This window comes from Peromyscus californicus, unplaced genomic scaffold (genome assembly GCF_007827085.1).
Source record: "Peromyscus californicus insignis strain IS unplaced genomic scaffold, ASM782708v3 Scaffold_15__1_contigs__length_86483966, whole genome shotgun sequence".
NCBI classification, from domain to species: domain Eukaryota; kingdom Metazoa; phylum Chordata; class Mammalia; order Rodentia; family Cricetidae; genus Peromyscus; species Peromyscus californicus.
Window position 1 is genome coordinate 49724563 of NW_026294447.1, and position 23265 is coordinate 49747827.

The 23265-nt window shown below is 50.5% G+C and overlaps 1 protein-coding gene across 2 annotated transcripts in view; it reads right to left on the reverse strand.

Annotated features, from left to right (window-relative positions):
* Positions 1 to 2904: 2904 nt before the first annotated feature.
* Positions 2905 to 23265, reverse strand: part of Ccdc88c (coiled-coil domain containing 88C) — a 126282-nt gene continuing 105921 nt past the window's right edge. Inside the window, exons 25-30 of one of the 2 annotated variants that reach the window (XM_052738790.1) lie at positions 22020 to 22258; positions 16263 to 16451; positions 14595 to 14663; positions 11580 to 11648; positions 9829 to 10118; positions 2905 to 5096 (exon numbers count right to left, since the gene is read on the reverse strand). In XM_052738790.1, coding sequence (XP_052594750.1) covers positions 4098 to 5096; positions 9829 to 10118; positions 11580 to 11648; positions 14595 to 14663; positions 16263 to 16451; positions 22020 to 22258 — 1855 coding nt within the window. In that variant the 3' untranslated portion in view covers positions 2905 to 4097. Of the gene's footprint in view, positions 5097 to 6287; positions 10119 to 11579; positions 11649 to 14594; positions 14664 to 16262; positions 16452 to 22019; positions 22259 to 23265 lie in introns of both variants that reach the window. The other variant, XR_008218356.1, reaches the window with a different exon arrangement.

Consider the following 23265-nt stretch of genomic DNA (forward strand, 5'->3'; position numbering starts at 1 on the left):
TCCACTTCTGCATTATTTTACTAGTTCTATACCTTCAAGGTTTACACATATTTTATCTGTATAGTGGGTTTTACAGTGTGTGTGTGTGTGTGTGTGTGTGTGTGTGTGTGTGTGTGTGTGTGTGTGTGTAGGGTACTGCACACCTTTCTTCCTGACCCATGTTCTATTACACCACCACACAGCTTGAAATCAGCCAAGTATTTACACCACAGAAATGGGCATGCTGCATTCATGGCTGGATTTGTGGTTGGCTTTTTGGTTTGGTTTTGAGACAAGGTTTCACTAAGTAGTTCAGGGTGTTCTGGAACTCAAGATCCTCTCTCGTCTCAGCCTCTTGAATGCTGGGATTAACCGGCACGGCCTGTGCCACTGTGCCAGTTCAACGTTTGTTTCCCACTCTCTGACTTAAGTAAATGATGAAGACAATATGCTAGCGCTATAAAAGGATGCATTGGGTGAATACTGTCGTTCCACCTTCATTTTAAGTAAAGCTAGCCATATCGGAGACTATTACCTTCTGAATAGCACCAACATGGAGGAACTCTCATGCAGCATCCAAAAAGCATGACCTGATTTAGCAGGTCACTCACAGGTCAATGAAATCTGACGTTACTCTGACTGGCTACTCTTGCTGACAAGGTGTCAATGCACATTCACTTTGGAACTACAATCACCTGCCAGCCATGTACAGGCTGACATCAATGCATAAGCATGGTAACCATGAATGAGAACATTCTATGACAATCAGGTGGCTGCATGGACTTTGATAAGATTTTATTATTTGTAAATATTACACATCCTTCACATCAGTAAGGTTTAGATGTATGCATTCATCCCTGCCAGACCCAGGTATTTGCCAGGATGATCCCCAATGTTTGTTCTGTTCCAAATGTTCTAAAGCCTCTTGCCCCAAATCTTAGACCTCACCTCATGCTGTGAACATGAAGACTCATCTGTCACTTGAGTACTTTCCAGACACCAAAATATAAGTCAGTGTAGAAGGTGGGGCATGGGACCTAGGAGGGGTTTAGTGTTGGGACATACTCCTTAACTACTGGACCCATGGTGTTGCTATAGGGCCATCCTCACTTGGGATCAGATGCAGACTCGTTTGAGTTGAAACCATCTGAAGGGAGGGACATGGGGGAAGGTGAGGGGATGCCAAACACCTAGGCATGAATTGTCCTACTCTGGTGTTTGGGGCAGATGTGAGTTAGATTCTAGGCACCTTAGAGACAGTTCAGTCATGTGTGTGCAGACCTAGAATTCCAAAGGAGATGGGGACCGAGGATGTCAGCTCTGTGCCTCCTGGGAATGGCCTGTAATTAGAATTGTGGGTGTGTAGGAGCTTGTCAGGGCGTGAGGGGTGATGAGAAGCCTAGGTGTGCCTCAGGTGTGCAGGACTCAGTCTGCAGAGTGCAGGGTGTGGCTACTGCAGAGACCTGGAGAGGGGAGTGTTTCAAAGGGAAGGTCACCTGGGGTGAATGCACCAGAGTGACCAGACTACCTTTGGCTTAGTGTCACTGGTGACTTTAACAGCAGTCTTTATGTTAGACAAAGCTGGAGTGGGCTGAAGAGACAAAGGGAGGCAGAGAGACCAGAACCAGGGCCCCAGCGCTGGAGGATGAAAGAGCTAGCCAAGGCTAGGGCAAGGGTCTAGCATGATCTCTAAATACAGTTAAGAGGAGGGTGTAGTGGGCAGCTGTTCCAGCTTTGACCTGGAATTACTCCTCCCAGTGAGGTAACTGTCACACCTACCTATGACTGGCCCCTGAGGTGGGGCTGAGACAGGAGCCCTTAAGACCTGAGATCCAGATGTGCCGGCTCGCTTGGTTCCTGGTGATCCTGGAGGCTGGATGGTTGACCGAGTGGAGTTCTCCAGAGAACCCAGCAGGACTGCACCTCACCTCTCCCGGATCCTGTAACCAACCCCTTTACTAGCTGTAAGTTACCCCCCCCCCCCAAATAAACCTCCTTTTTAGCTACATGGAGTTGCCTTACTAAATCCTCCAATAGGAGGGCCCAGAACAAACTCGGGCTTCTGTGATGGCACAACAGATGGGGTCAGCTGAAGAGCTTGGGGAGATGAGCTGAGAGGTTAAGAGCAGGAAGGTGGGTTTCATGCCTGAAGCTTCTAGAAGGTCTATGTTTATGAGCGCAGGGAAGGCGTGTGGAACGAAGAGAAGTGGTTGAGGGAACCCAGAGCAGCCCACAGGCTCTCTGCGGATGTGTACGTGTGGGAAGTCTGTCCCCAGAAGGGACACAGTCGTGAGATAAAGACTGCCAACAACACGGCATGACTGGCCAGGTGTCAAATCCGACAAAGGCCACCCAGAGTGAAGCCTGCCAAGTGACTGCTCCACAGACAGCAGTACCCACCAAGCAGCCAGATCCAACAGACTGCAGATCCTCGGGAAGGAAGGGCAGGGAGGCAAGAGTGGCTTACACGGCAAGTCTGGGGAGGGAGGAAGGAAACTGAAAACACCAGGTGGACTGGGAAACAGGACAAGGTTCGGTCACCTGGGGAGATTTCTATACTTTTTCTCATCCCATCCATCCACCCGATTTAAACATGACGCCCTAAGAGCCAAATCCAAGACCTTGCACTTGGGAGCTGTGCAGCTTTGGGAAAATCAAAAGGGGATCCTGTGCTGACTGCACTCCCAAGCCCAACTGGGACTCACCTGACGGCGACTAAATGTATCACAGACCATGGGGCGTCTGCTGGCACAGGACACTTCTGCTCTTTACATCCGTCTTGCTGGCTGTGCTGCTTCATATACCCAATGACTCAGCCAACTATGGACTCCCACAGCTGAGGAGGAGCCTGGGGGTGGGAGCCCTAGTTTGTGGTAGCCCACTGCATGCAGCCATGGTGCTCACTGAAGAAAATCAGGACTCACCCAGGTTCCAAACCATTTTATTATGGCCCAGCCCTCGTCTTCCAAAACTAATGGCCATTTAACACATAAAACCCCAAACACCCTTCCCACGGATCTTGTTAACATCCAGAGGTCTCCCCAGTTTCTTTCTCAGCACATTACATCAAAACAGAAAACCAATCAATTAGTCCATCCCAGGAAAAGCACCATTACAATAGGAAACGAAACATGTCAGGAATTGGACCAAATACACGAACAGCAGGTCAGACCCTGAAGAATGAATTCCAACATAACAGGAACATAAATAGACCCCCGAAAGTATATATATATATATATTCATGTGTGTCCATATATATTAAAGAAATTTGGTTTCTACCCCCAAAGTTATTCAGAAATAGTAACATTCCTTCTGCACTAAGGAAGGCTGGGTGCAATGGCCACATTACATATCAAGTGTGGCTTTGGTCTTCCTTCTGTGTACTAATTACGCCTGCCGGACAGTCCCTCTCTGGGACACACATAGGACACCTTTTTGCTTCACACCCTAGGCCTAGCAGATCCAGTGTTTGTACGAAAGTGAGCCTGGGAAGTCCCAAAAGGCTCATCCCTGGGTGGCTTCAAAACCCACTAAGCAGAGCCCAGACCCTGTGGCTGATCCTGAAGCTTGGTCTTGCTATCAAGGGAAGTGCTTAGAGCCCAGGAACGGGATGGCGATGGTCCTGGTTTTAACAGCCAGCCCTGCTCTGGGCTTTTCCCAAGACCAATGGCTTTTAGGTGGGAGTGGAGTTTCCAGACCGACCCATTGTCGGGACTTAGCTCTGTGAGCCTGGTACACACGCATGTATCCACATGCGCGGACACTCTTTAACGGAGGTTGACAGGTTGCAAAGGAGTATTCCTACTCAAGTAGTGTCTGTTTATGCGTAAACAGGTTTTGCCACTGAATTCTAAGCAGTCCCCATGCTAAATAGATTCGTCCATAAGACAGCAGCTGCTGGAAGCTGTAGATGTAGAAGATAAGTTACAGACCCTGGAGAGTAATCCTCTTAGGGCTTGGCACAGTGTTTCCATCGACCAATAGGATGACTGTGTGGGAACCCCTTCCCTATCCCATACCCTTTCCTGGCACCATGGGCACACAGGAGAAAAGGCTAGTGTAATCAGAAGGCGCACAAGTAGTTCAGGGTTTGCAAGCTGCAGATCCAGTGATAAGAGTCACACACAACCATACTCATACCATACTGTTTGCGGGTCCCCACCTGGCTCTGGGGACGCTGGTGTGCTCTTTGAGCTGCTCCCTTGATTGAAGTCATCAGGGCCCCGGCTGACATGGGGAGCCAAGTCAGGAGATCTACCAGGGCTTTTGGTCAGGAGCCCCTCGCTATAGCCATGCCCTGGGCCCCCGTCTCCTTCCGAGGTGTTGAGCCCCCCCGACCGCACAGGAGCGACGGTGGCTACCTCCCCTGAGTGTGGTGGCACTTTGGGTTTTGTCCTGACAGCAGGAGCCACAATGGGAGAAAAGTGCTGGATCGGGGGGTTGCTACCACTGCTACATCCAGTGGCAAGGGCTGGGGCTGTGGCAGACTGTTGCAGGGGGGCCAGCCTCTCCTCCTTTGGGGGGGCCAGAGAGAAGCGCCTTGTGTCCAGTGGCCGGCCACGAGTACCTGGGCCTGGAGAGGAGCTGTCAGCTTTTCCTACCAGTGGAGTCCGCTCCCGGGCCAGACTGTGGGAGCCCTGCAGGTTGTGGCTGCCTGTGTCTCTGGTTCCTGCAGCCTCAGGACAACACCCTGACTTCTGAGGAGACTCTGGCCTGCAGGCTTCTGGCCCACTGGCCCGGAGGAGGTCAGCTGAAGCCAGGCTGAAGGTTCTACTCAGAGATGCACTTCGGCTGGCAGGCATGTGACAAGTTGAGGGCATGGTGGCTTGCCTGGGTCTACCCAGAGACAGGCTTTGGGGAGGCTGGACCTGTCTGGAAGGGACCCCAGCTAGGACCTCGGCCTCAGATGGTCTCAAGTTGGGCTTTACATAATGCCCTGGCTTCAGCTGCTGCCCCTCAGAGGTGTTGACTGACATCTTGATGGGAGCCACAAAGCTGGTGGGCATCTTGGCTCCGTCTTTCCTAGCTGGTGGTCTGGGCTGGCCTCCCGTGGCGGGAGGATCATGGGCCTTTCGGAAGTAATCACTCAGGAGGTCATCGCGGCAGCTGGGAGTGTCCTGGGGAGAGGAGAGAACAGAGGTGGGAAACTGGGAGTCCGGACTGACATTTCTGTCTCTCATGGGCTTCTTTCGGGCATGCCCAGGAAGCAGTCTGGAATGAAGGGCCAGGAGTACAGAGGTCATTGGGTGAAGAACCCCAGATACCACCCAGACAGCTCAAGCAGACATGGAGGGAAGTGACTTCCCCCAAAGCCACCAATTTTAATGTTGGTACTGAGACCTGGACACAGCCCTTTCAGCCATCTCCCTCCCCTACAGTACAGAGCAGGGTGAGAAAGCTTTTGGGAATGAATTAGCCCTTCTTTCTCTATCCATCCCACAGGCTTGGGCACTCACGAGGACAGGAAAGAAACACGACACACAACCAGAACTGGCACCACCACCCACATCTTCCTCCCGAGAAGGGAAGCGAGGTGGGATGGGAGGTGGAAGCCAGAGAGGTAGAGGGCCCAGAAGTGGAGAGAGCTCATCCTAGGGCTCCACAAAACTGCTTCCCTAAGGCTCTGCTTTTCCTATCCAGAAGGTATCCTCTGCCACCACCCTGGAAACAAGCAGATCTGTCGGAGGCAAAGGTCTGTGATGCTGCCCAGGGTCGGTAGCCATTAGTTAGCATCCCAGGGGCTGGCAGAGGCAGCAGTCAAGGTGAGGGCTTTTCCCCCAAGGCGGACAGGAGGGCGGCTGCTAAGATGACTCAGGGGGGTAAAAATGCTTGCCACCAAGGCGGACAGCCTGAGTTGGATCCCCAGGACCCACTGATGGAAACAGAAAACACAGCTATCCTCTGATGACATGTGTGCCACTGTGCGCGTGTCCAAACATACACACGACAGATAAATTCAATGGGAAGCGGAGAGACGGGAGCTCAGACAGGATGTAAGGGTCAGGAGCCACCAGATCCTACTGGAGGTAGATCCTGGCCTGCTGTGGCCTTCTGTGGCCTGCTGTGACCTGCAGTGGTGCCAGATTGAAGGACGGACCGGTGGCTCAGAAGCCATCGGGACCTGTTTAGCAACCCCAGAAAGGCGGTGCTTTCTGATGTGATCTGCTGTGGGCACCCAGGAAGAGCTGTGACTGTTAACGCCCACATTTGTCATTTATCACCTGTGGCCACCAGGCCCTGCTCTAGGCTTCATCTACCAAAAACAAACAAACAAACAAACAAACAAAACCCCCCAAAACCCACCTCACCTGCTGTAGAATATTCCTTTAAACTGTATGAAGATGTGTCACTGTGACTGGTTTAATAAACACTAAACAGCCAATAAATAGCTAGGCAGGAAGTGTAGCAGGGACTTCTGGACAGAGAGAGCTCCGCGAAGAGGAAAGGGTGGAGTCGCCAGCCAGACCGAGAGGAAACAGGATGGGCAGTACAGAGTAAAGGTAACAGAGCCACATAAAAGAATGTAGATTAAAAAAAAATATGGATTACTTTAAGTTATAAGAACTAGTTAGGAACGAGCCTAAGCTAAGGCCAAGCTTTTAGAACTGATAATAAGTCTCCGTGTCATTTTTTTGTGAGCTGGCAGCCCAAAGAAAACTCCGTCTACACTCACCCAATTCCCAAAGCAGCTTGGCAGCGTTTGGTTCAAGCTGTGGAAAAACTACTTATGACAGATAAAGAAATGAGGTCGAGCAGGCCATAGAACCTGAGATGGCAGGGCAGGTCTGAGGTTAGGCCAGGGCTGACTCCGGGGCCCATCTCCACACCAGTCCCCTCCTCTCTGCGTGTGGTTTCTGTTTTCATTCAGTCATTTACTTCTGCCTGTGTGCAGGTGAGGGAGCTGGCTCTCACCTTCCACCTGCTGTGGCAGGGCCTCTCACTCCTGCTGTGTCCCTGCTTGCCCGAGGCTAGCTGCCCTTAGGCAGCTGTGGAAACTCCCATCTTCTAGCTACCTTCCACCTCATTGGAGGAGCCCTGGATTACCAATGTACGCCACCACACACCCAGCTTTTTGTGCGGGTTCCGGGAATCGAACTCAGGTTGTCAGGGTTACACAGCGAGCATTTTGTACCTGCTGAGCCTCTGTCCCCGACCCCTCTTGTCTTCTGTTGAACTGACTTGTAACTGCCATTCAAGTCAGGGTACGTGGCCTTCTACACAGGCCTAAACACCCTAAAGCATGCATACATTCTGTGTTTGGAATCTCCAAATGCTTCTCTTCCTGCTCTCCGGCCACTGGAACTCACTCCTTCTCTATCAGCTTCTTTTAGCTTCTGCATGAGTAAATGTGTGGCCTCTGTCTTTGTGTAAGTGAATTTCTAAGTCTTGAGTACCCACGTTCAGAAGATCAGCCTTCCTGGCTACCCCAGGAACCCAACATACGCCCCTCCCTGCCAACCCCAGCATCAAAGGCTTAGGTGGGGACCCTACTGGGGAGGGTTCTACTGGAGTTCAAACAACTGAGCTGTCCTAGGCACTCAAGGGGGGGTGTGGGAGGCTATATGGCTGCCCACATCAGACTCCAACAGAAATGGCTACAAAAGGCCTCTTATCAGCTGAGACGAGGTGGGGGAGCCTGTAAGGTCTGAGGCTCTGTCACTGACAACAGGTCTGAGCAGAGGAGAGGCGCTCATCCTTTCTCAGAACCTGCAAGGGGAGAGGACACACTGTTGTGGACACCACTCCAGGACCAAGAAGGAAGGCAGGTTCCAGCTGCAGGCTCTCCCCGACTCCTGGACTATGCCACTGTGTCAGCAATTCATATGATGCTCACTGACATGAGCACTGCCTCCGACCCACCCAGCCAGAAGCCCCAGTGTGGCGTGTGTTCTGGCAAGCCTACCAGGCAATTTGGACCTACAGTAGGGCCCAGAAACCATTAACAGGAGACATCAGCTTCCCAGGGTACTCTGTGCTTCTCAGCTGGGGACCTCCAGCAGCTGCCATGAAGCCAGCACAGACAGACAGAACACAAGCACAGGAAGGAGACCAGGACCACATTCCGTGTTTCCCTCCTGTGCTGACCATGAAGCCAGGCGCTGGGAAAACTTCTGGAGGAGCTGGTTGGCTTTACTTGCGGAGAGCAGGCACCACGCCCACTGCCCGATAGACACTAGGTACTCAATGAACACTCATGAGCAAGTATTTACTATACCCCATGCCTCTGTGCTCTCAGTACAAGCCGTGGATTTTACTACATGAATGAGATCTGTTTTATTTAAGGGGAGTAAGGAGGAAAAACCGAAGCATTAGCTCAACAGTCCTCAAGGCCAAGATGGTATATTTCAGTCAAAAAAACCCCAAGAGATCACATTACAAATTTCAGACAGCACACTATAGCCTATAGGTGGCCCTAAGATGTGTTGAGGCCCTGAAGAGCACAGGAGGTTCTATCAACAGGTGGTTATGGGGGTGAGACGCTACTGAGCTAGTGTGTGTGTGTGTGTGTATGTGTGTGTGTGTGTGTGTGCACGCACACGCTTGCATTGCTAGAGATCGAACCCAGGGTCCTGCCCTGGTAACTACACCTCCAGCCCCTTGCAGCCTCTTTTCACAATGTGTGAGCAAACAAGTCTTTGACGGGTGGGTAATGCACGTATGAGTGTGTGCCTGTATGCAATGTTGCAATGTGCAGACATGTACGTGGAGGCCAAAGGAAAAACCTCTGAGGTTGTCCACCTTGTCTTTTTTTAAAAGACAACAGTCTTTTTCTGGCCTGAAACTCACCAATTAGCATAGCAGGCTGGCCAAGGAGCCTCAGGGACCTGCATGTCTCTGCCTTTTCAGTGCTAGGATTCTAAGGGGATGACTACCATGCCCAGCTCCAAGTAAGTTTTCATGTTTCTAAACAACTGAACAAAAATATCAAAAACAAGCAAACAAGAACCCAAGCAGAACTAGGAATGGCACAAAGCCCTGGGTTCAATCCCTAGCACTGCATGCACGCATGCATGCATGCATGCATGCACGCACACGCACCCTCTCTCAGTTACATCACGGCATGTGAAAACCACACAGAATTCAAACGTCACTGCGTGTAAGCAGTTGTGCCAGGCCTGGCCAAAGTCTGCATTCTCTACAGGAGCAGGGCAAGATGGCTGCAACACAACTACCACTTGTGTTGCAGCCCAGGAGTCTAAAATGTTTACTCTGCGGCCCTTTGAGAGCCCCTCCGTGCTGTGGGATGTTCTGTATGGCAAGTATGTTAATAAATAAAACACTGATTGGCCAGTGGCCAGGCAGGAAGTATAGGCAGGACAAGGAGAGAGGAGAATTCTGGGAAGTGGAAGGCTGAGTAGGAGAGACACTGCCAGCCGCTGCCATGACAAGGAGCATGTGAAGATGCCGGTAAGCCACGAGCCACGTGGCAAGGTATAGATTTATAGAAATGGATTAATTTAAGATATAAGAACAGTTAGCAAGAAGCCTGCCACGGCCATACAGTTTGTAAGCAATATAAGTCTCTGTGTTTACTTGGTTGGGTCTGAGCAGCTGTGGGACTGGCGGGTGACAGAGATTTGTCCTGACTGTGGGCAAGGCAGGAAAACTTTAGCTACACCTCCGCGCTTGCCCATGGCTGCTGGAGATGGCCCTGGCTAAGCAGCACTCAGAGCTCAGTCACAAACCCTACGTGGGTGCTGGCCACAGGCTACGCCAGCTTGGTTCTAAGGGCCCCGAGGCCAGCTCACAGCAATCCTTTGGCTAGTGGCACTGAATATCCTGACACAGTCCAGCCAGCCCTGCTGTCCCTCCCGACAACACTGGCTCCTGCTGGGCCGGAGAACTCACGTGGGTCGGAGAGCCGCGGTTACTCTCCTCCAGAAATTCCTCCAAGGTGACCATCTCACTGCTGGGTGAGGCCGAGCGGGACCGCCCCCCAGTGTGGGCTGGAGCTGCACCCCTCTTCTGGACACTGTCCTGGGGGACAGGCCCATTCCGGAGCGGAGGGTACTCATGGCGGCTGAGAACACCACGTCCTGGGGTGCCGGCATCCCGAGACAGTGTGGAGGGGTCCCTGCTGGGGATCAGGTCTGCGCTGCTGAAGCTCTCACACCGGCTGTGCAGACGGTCAGAGGAACCTGGGAGGGCAACCGAGGGCCACGCATCAGTCACAGCTCTCTCTTGCTCCCTGCAGCTCACCTGAAACCATCCCAACTGAGAAAATCTGTCCCCAAGCCCTGGGCACTCCTGCTGCCCAGCCACGATTGCTTAGGCAGCCATTAACACCATACTTTGACTCTTAACAAACTGGTAAAAAGCAAAAGTAGAAAACTCTCACTAAAATTTAAAAATGAATATAAAATTTTTCCCATCTCTTAGGCAGCAGACAATATTCCTCCATGTTATATTATTTTTTATTTATTTAGTTAGTTAAAAACAAAACAAAACAAAAACTCTGTCTCATGTTGCCCTTGCTGGCGACCTTGAACTTCTGATCCTCCTGCCTTTACCTCCCAGGTACTAGGATTGGAGGCATGTGCCTAGTGGATGCAGTACTGGGGACAGAACTCGGCTTCGTGCACGCTAAGCCAACTCTATAAGTTGAGCTCTATCCCTAGTCCTATTTCTCTCCTCTTAAAAAAAAGTGCATCTCCCAGGATAACAACAACTGTCTTTGTGTCACAAAAGACAGAAACTGCAGATGAAGTGTGTGTGCTGAGGAGAAGGTTTGCACTGGAATAATAAGCCCAGTGCAGAAGGACGGAGCGCCTCATGGCTCCATCAGCTTACATATCACCCTTGCTCAGGAACCACGCCGTTGACACTGTTCCAATGTCAGGACGTGTGCTGCTGAAGCCAGCGGTAACATTCAAATCACTAACCCTGACATGCTCATTAGCTCCCATTCACTCACATAATAAAAGCTCACTTCGCATCCACTAGATGCGAGGTCACTCTCGCAGGGGTCAATCATGTAGAAGGTTAAGAAGAAAAATCTTGATAAACTTAGTCTCAAGCAATAAGGTCATGTGACCGCATATGTCCTCTTCAAATGCAGGGGTTATGGGAGGGAGGGGGTCCAAACATGAAAACAGACCACGAAACAAAACCCTTAAAATTTAAAATTTCTGTTAAAGAATCAAATTCAGCCTGGGGACATACCTCAGTTGGCAGAGTGCTTGGCTAACATCCTGGATTAGTGTCCCAGCCCCACACAAGCTAGCATGGTGACACTCTGGCCTTGGCTCTAGAGTGAGCTGGAGAACAGCTTGGGATACAAAACTCATTTTCAAAAGGAATCACACTTGTTCTCAGTTCTGAGTGGAAAAGAACATTGGTCCCTATCCCTTTTCCACCCAGTTTGGACCCAGAGGACCTGTGACTTACCCATGTCCTCAGGGTAGGCAGGGGAAGAAGGGACCTGTCTCTAATCTGTTCAGAACTCCCTAGCCTATGCTTGAAGCCTTGGTGTATGGCCCATGACTGCACCGGAATGTGTCTCAAGGCCCACTAAGCAGAGTTGAACTGTAAAAATGGTAAGAGCCCAGAGCTGAACGTTCAAATAAATGTTTGCAAGTGCTCCATGGGAAGAACCTTACCCTTGAGGCTCAGCGGCGAGCTGTTGCTGGACGTGTTCCTGCTGCTCTCCAAGCTGTTCGGCCTCGACACTGGGAAGGAACGACTGTATTTAATACAAAGGGCCAGTGACCAGGTAGATCCCAGGTTAACACCCTGACTTGAGGAAGAAAACATCATCAAAGCAATTCTACACCAGTTCAGACCAGTGTTTTCAGCCAGGAAGGTCCGCAGGATGCGGCATACACTCTGCTGAGGCCACTGGCTTCAGCAACAGAGAGCTAGACACGGCACTCAGCAGGCTAGCCGTAGCTGACAGAGCTGGGTCTCCATTCGTTCCCAGGTCTAGGCATCTAGTTTCAAACAGTAATAAAACAGGCCACATCACAGAATTCCAGTACAAAACGGCTCCTCTGGGCAAACCCAGGGTTGGAGCACAGAGACCACATCTCTTACTGCACAGAACTTTCCGGAACACATGCAAACAGCCCTTTCCAAAACATCAGTGAGGTACTGTCCACGGCAGCAGGCGCACACACGGATGTGCATGCAGCAGTGTGTGTCTGAGCGTCTCCTGTAGGTAATCACAGGAGGGGACGCCAGGATGTCAGGAGCAAAGCGGCTGCTTTTCTTCGGCTCTTTACAGTCACTTGCCTCAAACATTCATCTGCTCTAAACTGAAACTCCAGGCTCCTCCTAACACAGGTAGAAGGACCCAGTCCTTGGGACTATGAGTGTCAGCCTGGGCCAGTCTGCAATAATCACCCTGCTTCAGATGCAGATGGATGGCACATCACTCGTCGCCATGGCTGGACCATCCCTTCTAGGGTCTGCAGACCTCTCCTGGTCCCTCTGCAGCAGCCTATGCCAGTGTGAGGGGAGCAAACACCTCTGCTGCTGGGCTCCGAACCCCGAGGGACAGGGGCAAAGTGTGGCTGTGGAGTGGCACTGGGCAAGCCTTCAGAAATACTAGAAGGCCCTTGGCTTGCTGTCCCCAAGGAGCTCAGGTGTCTACACAGGCCTAAGTCCCAAGTGTGATAGGCTCTACACAGAGCAGGTACACGGAACACACTTGTTGGCAAGGTGTTTAGGGATGAGCCAAAGAAGACTTGGAGCTTGGGAAACAATATTGGACCAAGACCCTCCGTGGAGGGGCAGCTAGAAACACAGGCTGTTCTGTAACAGGCACTGGGTGGCACTAAGGGAAAACATTCATGTTTACTGTTTAATTTTGGTTTTGTTTTGAGTTAGTGCCTTACTAGGTAGAGTAGCCTTGAACTCATAACCCTCTGGTCTGAGCCTCCTGAGAGCTGGGATTACAGGCCTGAACCACCAAGTCCACACACCCATGTTCATTAAACAATTCTTTTCGTTCCATATGCTGAACAGAGAAGCTGCAGGAGTCGGGAGGTGCTTGAAGAACCCCCTGGCCAGGCAACGGAGGTGCTTGAAGAACCCCCTGGCCAGGCAACCGGTCGCCAAACAGGGCACTCAGTGAGCTGGTGTACTTGGAAGGGCCCCTCCTACTATAGGGCCCCCCACTCTGGGTAAAGACAGAAGGGCTCCTGGGCCAGGAGGCCTCATTAAAGAGTCTGCCTTCACTCAGACTCGTAACTAACTAATGCCACCACTGTCTGGCTTTCTACACAGTGGGCAGGAATCTACAATGCTGGATCCCTCGACTACTCCAAGCACATCAGATACAATCCGAACCCATGTAAACCTCCAGTTTCCCTTTTGAGGAATTTCTTTCTATCCTTCTGGGGTTTACTTAAAAACAAAACAAACAACAACAACAAAATGTTGATTTAGTGTGTGTTATGTATGAGAGGGCATGTGCAGAGGTCAGAGGACAATTTTCAGGAGTTGGTCCCTGGAACTGAATTCAGGCTATCCAGCTTGGTGGCAAGTGTTGTTAGCCACTGAGCCATCCTGCTGGTCCACTGCTTTTTATTTTTTAAAACATTCATTCTTGTTGAACATTTATTTACTTTGTGTGTGTGTGTGTGTGTGTGTGTGTGTGTGTGTGTGTGTGTGTGTGTGTACACACGTGTGTATGGAGGTCAAGGGGCAAATGCAGGAGTTGGTTCTCTCTTTCCACCGCATGGGTTATGGGATCAAATTCAGGTTTCCAGGCCTGCACTTGGCAAGTGCCCTTATACACTGAGCCAATCTGTCAGCCCCCTAGAATCACTTTTTAAAAACCGAGAACTGGGGGCTGGAGAGATGGCTGAGCATTTAAGAGCACTGGCTCTTCCAGAGGACCCAGGTTCAATTTCCAGCATTCACATGGGGGCTTCTAACCATCTATGACTCCAGTTCCAGAAAACCTGACACTGTCTTCTAGCCTCCAGAGGCACTAGGCATGCAAGTGGTACAGACGTATATACACAGGGAGAACATGCACGCACCTAAAATAAACTTAAAGGCTGAGATTCGGGGTGGCAGCTCACTGGTACAGTGCTTGTCTTGCCTGTGTGAAGGCTGGGCTCAAGGAAGGAAGGTGCATGGGAGGGAGGAAGGAATGAAAAAGGAAACCAAAGCAACTCGTAGTACTGGGAAGCCTGGGAGGCTGTTACCTGTTCTCTCGTCTGCAGAAACTTACAACATCCACAGCCAGGTGAGAAGCAGCATGTCTAACACTGCAATTTCATACAACTCGGTGTTACCAGAGGCAAGCAAGAGAAAAGTGCAAGCCTTCCTAAAGCTTGGTCCCTGCACTGGTCACCAGGACTCCCTGGCACACCTGAAGGTTGCTGTACAGCAAGGCATGCCAAGAGTTTTCTGAACCGGAGGCTTCTAGGGGGACAGTGAATTCCTTACCTGTAGAGGCTGCCCAGTAGGAACTGTGAGAAGCAGCTCCTGGGCAGGGCAGGGAAGGCAGGCTCAGAAAGGCTCCAGCCCCTGCATCTCCACGTCCATCCTAACAATCCCACCCTCACCTCTTTCGTGTTAGGTTTCCAGGACATCCATGCTGCTGAGCTTGAACTCAAAGTGCTACTGATAAAAACCCACCTGATACCACACCAGCCACTCACCTGGCTGCCTGGGGTAGGGGCCCTCAGGCTCCATGGAAGACTCACAGAGGTTGTCATCTGAATTACTACCTAAGGTGAGAATAAAGTTAATGTGTTGGGGTTCTAGAACACCCACAACCCACAAGGACAACCCTGGGATCCCTGGCTGCATGACCATCTCGGCCCTTTGTTCAGCCCCCAGAATCAAGGTAAGGTCCAAGTCTTGGTTAAGAGAGGGGGTATGGATGGTGCCTCTGCTTATCTGTCTACCTGGGAAGAGGAGACAGGCTAATGCATTGGACTGATTCCATCTACTTTCGGTCACACTTTGTGCCCGTGCATGAGGGGCAAGGGAGCTCTAGCCTGGGGGCCAGGTAAAGGAGCAGAGTCTACTGCCCCGGGAACCCTTCCAACCCTGAAAGCCAGCAGCACCAAAGGCAGAGGGTGTGGCAACAACTCATCTTCAGGGGTCACAATGCCATCAGGTAGCAGGAGGGAAGGAAAGGAAAAGGAGACAGACGGGACCCAGCACCCAAGAGGAGAGGGTGAGCAGGCCTAGCACCCTCAGCCCCATTAGTTGGGGAACCCTCCAGTCAGCCATCAAGAGGCCTCTCCAAGCTTGCCAGTGTCTCTATCTAAGCACTAAATGTGGGGTCGCCTCTGAAAGGATAAGATCTCCATGTTGAAATCAGTTACCTACCCACCGGCAACAAGTGTCCAGACCGTGAGCGCAGGGGCCCCATGAGTGATGCTTGTGTTTTACTTACAGCATCAAGGCTGTGCAACGCCTAAGCCTTCCAAGGCTGACTGTGTAGGTCCAGCCCCGAAGAAGCAATCATATTCAGCTGTTTTTGTTTTTTCTTTTCTTTTCTTTCTTTCTTTCTTTTTTTTTTTTTTGTATTTTCATCTCTCTTCAACTATATGGATAGCAGTTTTAGGCATTCCTTCCCTTCTGTTTGTCTATTTGAGATTTTCAAATGCTTCTCTCTTGCCATCACTTCTTTCATAGCATCCTGCTCTTGTTTCATGAGCACAGTAACTTTTCTTATCACCGTTAGGCATTTTAACACTTTCATCTCAATGCTTCCAAACACCCCCGTTTATGCCAGTGACTTCTGCATTGGCTTTTCCTCTGTTTGGGGCTGTAGGCTCTCCCCGGGTGTCCACAGAATCCTTGAAACTCTAAGGGCTTTATTTGACATCTGACCAAGCCATTTAGCTGGGAATCTCTTCAGCTAACGAGACCCAAGGACTATTGGTTTTGCACCTGAGGTGTGAACACACATGGCCACTGGAGTTCTAGTATATCGCATATCTGCACACCCTTCACTGATGCCGTTGTTTGCAGCATGGGACATCTGTCCTCGGTTCTGTCAACAGACTTCTGGGTTAGAGACCCCCTCATTCATCTTTTCTACAGAATGTATCTCCTGACTCCAGGGAGTTGCCTGGTATCAGCCCAGCCTTGGTGCCACCAAAGCCTGAATGCTGCTGCTGGTGGGTCCTGAGGTTTTTCTCATGGTACTTAGGCCTACTGATGGTTGAATTATTTATCCAAAGTCACTTGGCTGATAAGTAGAGGCAAGGCTTGCACCAACTTTGTGACTCAAAAATCTTCATCAGTGTTTCCCCTCTGCGAGTACCTTGTTTTTAGAAGGGCTGCAGGCCTCATCTAGAGGTCTTACTCACCTTTGGTGCGGCCTGGGTGCTTGGGGACTGGGGTGGAGCTGGAAGGGGCTGCCATGATGGCTGAGGTTGAAAAAGTCCGGGAGCCAGGCTCTGAGGGCCAGGACTTCACAGCTGGGTCGGTGGAGGCATCTGTGCGGTCAACACTGCCTGCTCGAGGGGACCCTCGCTTTGGTTTCTGATCCCCGGGGCCTGGGGCAGAAGACATTGAGAAATGAGGTTGTAAGCCCATGCCAAGGCTGGGCAAGCACATGGAGGCCCAAAGCAGGTACAGCGGGGCACACAGACCACAGAGACACAAGCGAGGTGGCCCCCCAGCTGCGGCTGAGACGAGGCGGCTACCACGAGGCTAGCTCAGGGTCCAGTGTGGGTCACATGGTTAGCATTGGGGGACTGGCAGGGAAGAAACAGAACTCAAGAGCAGAAATAAAACATTGGTGATGACCCAGAAGTCAGCCTCAGGGTACACTTCCTGAGCTCCTGTACAGAACCCCAAGTCCTGTCTCAACAGCCCAAATAAGTATCTGCAGATGTCTTGCCAACTGGGTTCCTTGGGGTGTCAAAAGGAAGTTCACTGACAAGCTGACAAGAGTTTATTCTTAGAAACAAAACAAAAACACCCAAAACTTTAATCTCTGCAAGGTGGTTTTCCCCTTGTAGCTTAGGCTTTTAAGCAGAGTTAATTTTCTGCTATAAACATATATACCTGTTGAAATTAAGTAATATGTTTGAAAATCACCCCCTCCAAAAATAAAAACAACAACAAAACTCACCTAAATAAACAGAAAACCAAATAGGAGTGAGTGTGGGACCTCCAGACACAAGACAGAAATGAGCAGGGAGGGCTGAGGACAGTGACATGGTACTGTGCCTGCATCACATGGGTAAGACCCAGGGTTCGAACGCCAGCACCTCAAAACAACCCCAAGAAACAAAAGAAAGAGACAGGAGCATGCCTGACAGCTGGCCAGGCCTTCTGTGTAACACCTATGCCATATGCCCAGGTGCCAGGCTGCAGCTGGAGGTCGCTCTTATACAAACTGGACTCTTCAGTCCTTCAACTTCAGGGCTCTTCTCTGTGTGGTTTCCAGGCCCAGATCCTAGGATCTGAACTGAGGGGCAGACTGGATTTTGGATGATAACCCTGATGAGAAGCAAGAGTCAAGTCTGGTAGAATGAACAGTGATGGGGCCTTTCCTGTGGGTTAGGTGGAAATGGAGGTCCAGAAGGGAGGTGGAGATGGGCAAGCAGTTAGCATGAACACCAGACAGAGACTAGCACAATTCCAATAGCATGCGAGGAAGACAGACTCTGGGACCAGGCACCATGATGGCTTGGTGTTCTTAAAGACAGGGTCACAACTGAAGTCAGTGGCAATGATAACCAACCTTAACGTTGTCATAGTTACAGGTTTGTATTGGCACCTAATTTCTTTTTTTTTTTTTTTTTTTTTTGGTTTTTTGAGACAGGGTTTCTCTGTGTAGCTTTGTGCCTTTCCTGGATCTTGCTCTGTAGACCAGGCTGGCCTCGAACTCACAAAGATCCGCCTGCCTCTGCCTCCCAAGTGCTGGGATTAAAGGCGTGCGCCACCACTGCCCGGCTGGTCACCTGATTTCTATGTCCTGACAGTAACCTTTCCTTTTTAAGATAAAATGAACTGCAAACAGTGAGTCATTTTAAGGGAGACTATGTAATAACCATATAGGAGACAGGGGCCATGGCCCAAATCACAGAGCTGTGATGTGAGATGGAACCATGACAGTAGTGGTGACCTCTCTGGTCAGCATCTCCCCCTGCTCTGGGTGTGACTTATGTCCTGATATATGTTCTGTCCACTATGGTTTTGATTTCACCATCCACGATGTCAAAGAACCACAACACAGTCATAAAACTCGCCTCTGGCTGGGCAGAATCAGTTCAATTATTCAAAATGCTCAAACAGAGCAGGTAATCCTTCAAAACACAGACTAGGGGCTCAGGAGCAGAAGCCAGTAGCTCTGTGTTCTGACAAAGAGCGGGGGACAAAGTTGAGCTGCTTAGAAATAAATCTTTAGGAAGGCTGCCCGTTCGCCGGTGGGTATTTTAGGAAGCGTAAGGACAACTGGCCACTCCCGCTTTGCAGGCGGGCACGACAGAAGCTTGCAGATGCAGGGAGGGGGAGGAACACGAGGCCTCTTCACTTACTTAGCACGGGTCTCCTGGCCCAGGGGTAAGTAAGCGCACGTACATCCCGAGGGTCCCCTACACTGTGCTGTGCTGTGCTGAAGAATGGTCCAGGGAGCATGGCAACTCATCTTCTATTTTGCGATCAGGATCCATGATGGCTACTTTGTGACTGGGGTGAGGAACTGGGGTCCACTAGGGGCTGCGTGGCCTTTAGGGACTGACTTCCTTTGGTTGGTAGTTTGAATTTTAGAAATGAAGGAGGGACACATGATGCAGACAATGGTAAAGGAGGGGGTCAGAAATCCCCAATGTCTGAGAGACAGACAGACTCGCTGGGAGAGGATGGGATGTCAGAAGAAGACCAGAATCGCAGGCGTTTAGAGAGAGCTGGGTGGGCCGACGGAGACTTGTCTTTATCCTTGCTTTTGCTTCTCAAAAAGGGACTCTTTTTGCGCTGGGATGCTACATGGTTATCATTGTGATAACCCAGAAGAAAAACAAAAAAACAAGTGAAATGAACAATAATCACAAATGAGTCCAGGCTAGCAAAAGGTACTGAGGAAAGCAGAGTCCTGTCCAACCAATCAATACCCAATACCCAGGCCAGAACCATTCACGCTCTGATTCAATTTAATTTAGTGGCACCCCGGTGCCAACCATTACTCATGAAGCGCATCAGGAGAACTATACGCTGCCCCAGGAGCCGCCCGCCCGCCAGTTTAGATGATTTTTCAGTTTCAGTGTGTTAAATTATTAAATAAGAATGCTTATTAACATGGAAGCCAGCTTCTCTTACTCATTCCTTTTAATGACAGGCTCCCTGACAACTCATTGGACACACCTAATGACATGCTGGCCCACTGTCAGAGCACAGTCTACCTGAAGCACTCACCGTAGGCTGTAATTCTAGAATCACCTCCCTTGGCAACATGAGTTTAGAAACACGCAAATGTCTTTCTCATTACCCCAACCCCCCAAGACCTGGGGAGATTATTTCCTTTCAGACCACCCCTCCCCCCACGTCCTCCACTCCTTGGCCTTTAAAGTGGAGGCACCACAAAGCAGACAACTAGTCTAAGCTCCTGAACATACCTTTCAGGGGTATTAACTGACCCGACAGACTTCGGCTTTAGGATTAAAGCCCAGACTCGAATCTCTACTATTTCCTTTGCCACAGCACCACCTAGTGGCCAAATCCCACACCATGGTGTAAGGGTCCTAGGTTGGTGACCACAGCGGAGGGAGGGAGGCACCGAACAGAACTCCACAGCTACTGCGCGCAGCGCCAGCTCAGGAGCCAGAGGCTGAGACACCAGGCTTGGATCTCTATTACTATATCGGTTTTACTCCTCAGTGTTACCTTCATGAGACCATCTTCTAGCAAATAACATAAACGTGGACAGGAATGACGTCCACCTCACGGGTTGTTAGGGACTGGATGAGACAGAGAACACCCAAAGCGGTTCAAAGGGTACTCAGCTCCCAGCGGCAGTGTGGACCAGGTAGACGCTCTTTCTCTGCAAGTTTTCTTCCTTGTTTGCCTTTCTGAGACAGGGTCTCTCTGTGTAGTCCTGGCTGTCCTGGAACTCGATTTCTAGACTAGGCTGGCCTCAAACTCCGAGACCACTTGCCTTTGCCCCTCAAGTGTTAGGACTCAAGGAGTGTGCCACCATGCCAGGGCTTCTGAAAGTCTTAACTCAACTAAACAGCACAACTAATTCATTCATTCAACTTGAACAGCAATATAGGCTGAAATGGGAAATATTCAAAAATTGCCAGTATGGAAACTGGGAGCCACAAGACCCTCTCTGGCTATAAGAAATGTTAAGCTAATGTTTAGAGCTAGTTAAGAGCTGGGGTGTGGTGGCTCTCCCCTGTAGTCCCAGGCCTCAGGAGGCTGAGGCAGGAGGACTGCCATGAGTTCACGGCCTGTTTGGGTTATAGAATGAGTTTAGACAAGACTGAGCTGCATCATGAGCCCTGTTCACTGTTGCCTCGGCACTGGCTCACCTTTACCTACTCCCATCCTCATAGAGAACGGAGATGCAGCTGACAGGAGCATGTATACTCCTCACAGCTGAAGACGACCTGGGTACTTGGAGTGGCGAATGTGACGCAACCCACAGAGGGCACCTGTTCCTCCTTCTCGGTGTTCCGTTAGCCCCTGAGAGCCCTGGGTTCCCTGACATGAGTTCAGAAAGTTCCAGTGTCTTTGATAAAATTTAAGTTACTCAGAGTGAAGGTCTGGTATAAATACACGCTTCCCCCCACCCCCCCCCCCAAAAAAAAAGATAGTGAAAAGTAAACTTGACCGTCTTGAAATATTTAAGGTAACTAGTATTTCAGACTCTATGGTGGTCATTTTGGATACCATAACATCTGAAATTTGGACCGAGCTCTGAAAGTGTTCAGTCACTACAGATCTGGCAGTGACTGTGATAATGTCTGTATCATGCCAACCTGCCTTGCCAACCTCTTCCTTTTGTATGTGTGCACAACAATCTATCTTGTTTAAAAAAAATAAAAAGGTTAATCCCAGCACTCGGGAGGCAGAGCCAGGCGGATCTCTGTGAGTTCGAGGCCAGCCTGGGCTACCAAGTGAGTTCCAAGAGAGGCGCAAAGCTACACAGAGAAACCCTGTCTCGAAAAACCAAAAAAATAAAAAAAATAAATAAAATAAAAAGGAAAAGAGCTGGATGCGGTGGCGCACACCTTTAATCCCGCTTGGGAGGCAGAGGCAGGTGGATCTCTGAGTTCAAAGGCAGCCTGGTCTACAGAGTGAGTCTCAGGACAGGCAGGGCTACATGGAGAAACTGATTTCTGGAGCTGGAGTTAGACAGTTGTAAGCCGCCATGCGGGTACTGGGAATCACACCCACGTCCTCTGCAAGAGCAGCCAGTGCTCTTCACTGCTGGGGGTCCCTCCAGCCCCAACACTCCATCTTCTAGATGAGATTCTGACTGCATGGGAGTCTGGTAAAATGGCTCAGTGCTGAAGCGCTATGAAGACCAAAGGCTGCCGGTCACTTCCCGCCCACGACACAGTCATGTGCAGTTCATCTGGCCTGAGATGCCAACGAACTACAACACGGATGACCAGCTCCTGTCGTCCTTCAGAGCCCCTGGCCAATTCCAAACGCCAACCCAGTGTCCCAAGACTACAGGACCCAAGGTTAGATCTGTGTGGGGAATAAACCAAGGTGCTTTTCAAACGATGAAAGACAACAAACAGCCACTCGGGACTTTCTGAACCTGGGCACATGGAAGGTGTGGTAAATACACGTGTACAGAAAAGAGCTAACCACAACCTTTGACACACTGGAGGGAACCCCAAACACATCCACTGCTGTGCCTCCCTAGGGTGCCTGCCCAAGCATCAACTTCGGATGTTCAAATAACCACGCAGCCCATGTAATAAACGGTGCTTCCTATTCTAAAATAACAACACAGCCATAGCAGAAACTGGCGTGGTGCCGTGCCCAGGTAGGGGACACATATACCGCCACGTTCCCATGGAGGCATGGCACACCCCATCAGTGAATGGATCTTTCGGAGCCTCTATCCTTACTTTGCCACATCTGGCAACTGCACCTACCTTTCCCCACAGGCCCGTTGTGGGTGTCCCGTTCTTCTGCACAGTTCAAACCAGATGTGGGGTTGTCGGAGTTCTCCGTCTGTGATCTGAGATTCTGGGAGGCAGATGGTGAGGCGGGGTCTGAGGGCTCCAGCTGCCAGGGGGGGCTATCGGTGGTGGATTTCAACCGTTCTCTGGAGCCTTCTTTCTTTGGCTTGATAAGTTTGACTAGGGCTTTGGCTCCGATCCAGTGGTTCTTCCTAGTTAGAAGATGTTTAGAAGTCACAACCCATGCTCACAGAGCCAAACAATGGCACTGGGCTAGAGGTGTGGCTCTGTGGCAGGGCTCTAGCCTAGCATTCGCAAGGACCTGAGCTCGATCCTAGTAACCTCAAGAAAAGAGGCTGGTGTTTATGAACATCGTCATGATCTTATTTACACCCCTGAGTCTTGGAACTGAGAAGCCTAACTGTTGGGTACAGGCTATGCCGGAGCAGAAGGGTATGTGAGATCAGAAACCCATGCCAGTCTCTTAGAAGAAAAACACTTAAAATGTGCTGTTTGTGCAAGAATGGGGCTGTGCGAACTAGCTGGTTTTTATTTCCCCCGTGAAAGTCATTTTCAGGCATATTACCTGCTAAAGGTAACCACTGACATGGTCACTGACTGACATTCAGCCAGCGCACCAGGGGTACGGGTGTCTGGGTTAAACAGTCGTTAGAAATACAAGGCCAATGTGTACAGCATTTGATAACTGTGGAGCCCAGCAGGCATTCTGCTCAGGCTCCCTTTCCCTCAGAGGACCATGGCTGTGCTGTCCACATCATGTTAAAACTCTGACAAGCCAACCATGCCCATATTTAGCTTTAATGACTCCGACTCACAACTTTCTGCCTCTTATCAGGGCTCATGGGTGAGTCACCCTGGTGTCTCATCAGGGCTGGCTGGCATTTGCCACCCTCACAGGACAACCTGGGGTATAAAGGGTGGGGCTGAGAGCTCTGCTTTGCCATAGGGCAGTGGTTCTCAACCTGTGGGCTGTGACCCCTTTGGATTGCGTATCGGATACTTATAATTCATAACAGTAGCAAGATTATAGTTATGAAGTAGCAACAAAATAATTTTATGGTTGGGGGTCATCACAACGTGAGGAACTGTATTAAAGGGTCGCAGCATTAGGAAGGTTGAGAACCACTGCATTAGGGCCACCTGTAAGTGGGGGTGCAGGGCTGGTCGTGTACTATGGCTCCCAGGCTGCCTTGTCTCT